Source organism: Dendrobium catenatum, unplaced genomic scaffold (assembly GCF_001605985.2).
Source record: "Dendrobium catenatum unplaced genomic scaffold, ASM160598v2 fragScaff_scaffold_348, whole genome shotgun sequence".
Classification (NCBI taxonomy): Eukaryota; Viridiplantae; Streptophyta; class Magnoliopsida; order Asparagales; family Orchidaceae; genus Dendrobium; species Dendrobium catenatum.
Genome location: NW_021318810.1, coordinates 464,862 through 466,832, shown reverse-complemented (window position 1 = coordinate 466,832; position 1,971 = coordinate 464,862). Strand labels below are relative to the sequence as shown.

Here is a 1,971-nt window from a genome sequence, read left to right as displayed (position 1 = left end):
TTATTGCCTGAAATTAAGAAAAAAATTAAAATAAAATGTTAAATTTATCTTATTTATGAACTCAACAAACTTTTTCAGAACTCTAGTCATTTCTAATAATTTTCTTTTATTTATAAAATAAGGAATAATCTACAATTCATTGGAAACTACATGCTGTTTGCACTCTATATAATATTAATAAAATTAACAAATATTTGATGGCACTAAAAACAATCAGTTTAACATTGATAACATCAACTAAATAGTGTCGTCGTTATATTGAGGGAATCTTTTCAAGGAATCATTGACCCCCTATATAATACATTTCCAATGTGAGCATAACTTGACATCAAAGAAATATCAAAATGAGTGAATTTGAGCTTCCAAAGGTGGATTTGAGTGGTCTTGATTTAACATGTCTCCATGATAAGACATGGGCTGTGGCTAGAGCAAATATAGCTATTGCTCTAAAGAAATTTGGAGGCTTTGAGGTTGTTTATGATCAGGTTGGGCCTGAGCTTCGAGGTGGACTCTTGGGGCAAGCTATTCCAGAACTCTTTGAAGTACCGGACGTTGAGAAGCTAATTAACCCGTCGCAGGTGCCTTATCATGGTTTTCTTTTCCAAAAGGAAGGCTTTCCCTTTTTAAGTCTGAAAATATTTGAACTAAGCTCCAAAAATAATGTGCAAGACTTTTCCAATATGATATGGCCTCAAGGAAACGCATTCTTCAGGTAGCCCTTAATTTTATTTTTATTAAATTTTAAAGCATATTTTGTTGCATCATAAGAAAGTATAATTAATTAGTTTGAATGAAGCTCTGTGGATTCATACTCACCATTATCTCATTTTCTATGGTTAGCAATTTGGTTTGGAACTATGCAATTCATATGAAGGAGCTTCTACAAATGATCCATAAGATGGTTCTTGAGATATTAGGCTTGGAGGATCATTACAATTCACATATGGAATCAACAGACTATTCAATGAGATTTACAAAATATTATAATGATTTATCAGAAATAGGAACCAAAGTCGTTATGCCTGCTCATAAAGATCCAAACTATATAAGCATTATTGGCCAACACGATATTGGAGGGCTTGAAATAGAAACTTCTAATGGTGAATGGATTTCCACGACTCCAATTAAGAACTCATTTACTGTCTTACTTGGTGAAGCATTTATGGTATGTAATTGTGGACATTTTAAAGAGATTTTTAATTGTCTATCTATATTTTATTGAATATATTATACTTTGAATATAACATGTTTTTTTTCTTTTTTGATAAATAAGGCATGGACTAATAAAAGGTTCCAAGCACCATGTCATCGAGTAAAAATGGATGGATCAGAAGAACGCTATTCCATTGTTTTCAGTACAATTCCAAGTTTCGCTAATGATGTGATAAATCCCCCAAAGGAGTTAATTGATGAGGAGCATCCACTACTTTTCAAGTCCTTCAAGTATTACGATTATGTGAACTTTCGCTTTTCAGATGAAGGAGAGAAACATAAAGATACTCTGCAATTCTATTGTGGTGCTTAGCCTCCAATAGGATTGGATATATCTGAAGCATATCACTTAAGTTATGTTTGATGTTATTATCGTATTATGTCTCTAGTGTGTTGTACTATGTTGTGTTCTTAAATAAAATGAAGAGTGTTGTACTATGTTGTGTTCTTGAATAAAAATGAAGAGTGTTGTACTATGTTGTGTTCATGAATAAAAAAGAAGAGCTATCTAGTGCAATAAAGTTTTATGTTAAATAATTTTTGAGCTTATTAAGGATTATTATGGTATTCGTATGAGTTGACCAATACTCGGAATGGAAATTACAATTTTACTAATAAAAGAATAGAATATTCTAAGCTTAATTAATATATAATTAATTAAAATTATTAATATATTAACTAGAGAGAAGAATTGCTAAATTTTATTAACAACTTCTTTTAGGATGCAACCAAAGTAATTATTATGAAATAGTTTTAAGA

General features: G+C 30.6%; 1 protein-coding gene across 1 annotated transcript; it reads left to right on the top strand.

Moving 5' to 3' along the window:
• Window positions 1-344: 344 nt before the first annotated feature.
• LOC110110694 (probable 2-oxoglutarate-dependent dioxygenase AOP1.2) lies at window positions 345-1,525 on the top strand. Its single transcript, XM_028693730.1, has 3 exons — window positions 345-578; window positions 875-1,165; window positions 1,274-1,525. Exons 1-3 carry the CDS (start codon window positions 345-347, stop codon window positions 1,523-1,525), a joined length of 777 nt encoding a protein of 258 aa, XP_028549563.1.
• Window positions 1,526-1,971: the final 446 nt, after the last annotated feature.

Bases quoted from the DNA above. Each gene is read 5' to 3' on its own strand.
- LOC110110694 (XM_028693730.1), top strand. From the start codon at position 345: ATGAGTGAATTTGAGCTTCCAAAGGTGGATTTGAGTGGTCTTGATTTA. The intron at 579-874 runs GTGCCTTATCAT...ATTCATATGAAG, and splicing joins AGCTAATTAACCCGTCGCAG to GAGCTTCTACAAATGATCCA. The intron at 1,166-1,273 runs GTATGTAATTGT...TTGATAAATAAG, and splicing joins TACTTGGTGAAGCATTTATG to GCATGGACTAATAAAAGGTT.